This window comes from Rousettus aegyptiacus, unplaced genomic scaffold (assembly GCF_014176215.1).
Source record: "Rousettus aegyptiacus isolate mRouAeg1 unplaced genomic scaffold, mRouAeg1.p scaffold_m13_p_3, whole genome shotgun sequence".
In the NCBI taxonomy this organism is placed as follows: domain Eukaryota; kingdom Metazoa; phylum Chordata; class Mammalia; order Chiroptera; family Pteropodidae; genus Rousettus; species Rousettus aegyptiacus.
The window spans coordinates 10135508-10137231 of NW_023416306.1; the positions used below are offsets into that span (position 1 = coordinate 10135508).

Sequence of the window (1724 nt, forward strand, 5' to 3'; positions counted from 1 at the left end):
TGCATTAATGGCAAAGCCAGCACTGGAACCCAGGACTTAATTAAAACTCCATCTTATTTTTGTACAGAACACTGCCTGTTTAAGTGTAAAGGATCAGATTATTTTATTTGTATTTCATTTTACCAAACATGATGAATCCTAAATTCTTGGTCTATATCTTCTGTAGTTCCTTTATATCTTGAACAAAAGTTTGGAATTTATTTTCATTTTATATGTATACAAGGCCCCAGCCATGGACTTCTCTTAGGCATTTATTAAAATGAACAAGAACCATTGTGAGAGTAGGTAGTAAACTACTCAGAGTATGGGCACTTCTTGAAGGTGATTGGAGGTTACCGATACCACAGGTCCTTTCTCCGTCCTCAGTTGTCAATCTGTACTTAGAAATATAATCTTGAGAAAAAGAGAAGTGTCCAGTTCAGAGAAGCTACAGTGTTTGGGCTCTCAGGAGGCAAATTTTCCACTCTCAGCTCTGAGTGTTGGAGTCAGGACCCTACAGTCCTGAGAAAGATTGTTAGAGTGTTTTTCTTCTGAGCAGTTTTCCCAGAGCCCCCTTCATGTCCCTGTTCCTCAGGCTGTAGATGAAAGGGTTCAACATGGGGGTGACCACTGTGTACATCACTGAGAAGACTCTGTCCTTTCCACCAGAGGTGGCTGATGGAGGACATAAATAGACCCCAATAGCTGTGCTGTAAAACAGAGAGACCACAGAGAGGTGGGAGGTGCAGCTGGAGAAGGCCCTTTGCTTACCCTTTGGAGAATCAATTCTTAGTATAGCCAACGCGATGTAAAAGTAAGATGTAAGGATGCAGACAAAGGGTCCAATTAGCAGTGTTCCTGCCACAAGGATGAGCATCAGGTCATTGATGTAAGTACTGGAACAGGCCAGCTTCAGGAGTGGGACCAGATCACAGAAGAAATGGGGGATGACATTGGGGCCACAGAAGGAAAGCCTGTTCACTAGCAGAGTATGCAATAGGGCATGAAAGGTAGTGACCATCCATGACCCAGCCACCAAGAAGACACAGCGTTGAGAGTTCATGGTCATGGCATAATGGAGGGGGCGGCTGATGGCCACGTAGCGGTCAAGTGCCATCACAGTCAGGAGAAAGTTGTCCAGATCTGCAAATAGGCCAAAGAAATAGAGTTGTGTGAGACACCCACCATAAGAAATCAGTTTATTTCCTGAACCAATATTATCTAGCATCTTGGGAATTACTGTAGAGATGAAACCAATGTCAGAGAAGGACAAGTTGGCCAAGAAGAGGTACATGGGGGTGTGGAGATGCACGTCAGAGCCAATGGCCAGGATGATGAGCAGGTTCCCCAACACGGTGACCAGGTACATGCCCAGGAAGAGCCCGAACAGGAGCAGCTGATGCTCTGGGTGCTCAGAGAGGCCCAGGAGAAAAAACTCATAGATGCAGGTCCGGTTTCTTCTGTCCATGTCTGGAATTCTGTATGAAATACTATAAATAGCAAAAAAGTAAAATATTACTGTGTTGGAATTATTTTGAACCCCTATTTTAAAAAAATTCTATGGTTTAGACAATTCTGTTTTATAGAGCGCAATTTGTAAAGTTATAGATTGGTGTCAGCACTTGGCCCAATAGGTATCAAAGGCTCCTTCAAAAAATTTCAGCTGTCCTCATGAAACAAGTCAGGTACCATGGAAATGGTGTTCTCTGTGGTATACATCCTATTGGCATATATAGAATAATTAT

The 1724-nt window shown here is 43.2% G+C and overlaps 1 protein-coding gene across 1 annotated transcript; it reads right to left on the reverse strand.

Moving 5' to 3' along the window:
- Positions 1–514: 514 nt before the first annotated feature.
- Positions 515–1447, reverse strand: LOC107505128 (olfactory receptor 1361-like). The gene has a single exon (XM_016134986.2). It carries the CDS (start codon positions 1445–1447, stop codon positions 515–517), a length of 933 nt encoding a protein of 310 aa, XP_015990472.1.
- Between the last annotated feature and the right edge of the window lie 277 nt (positions 1448–1724).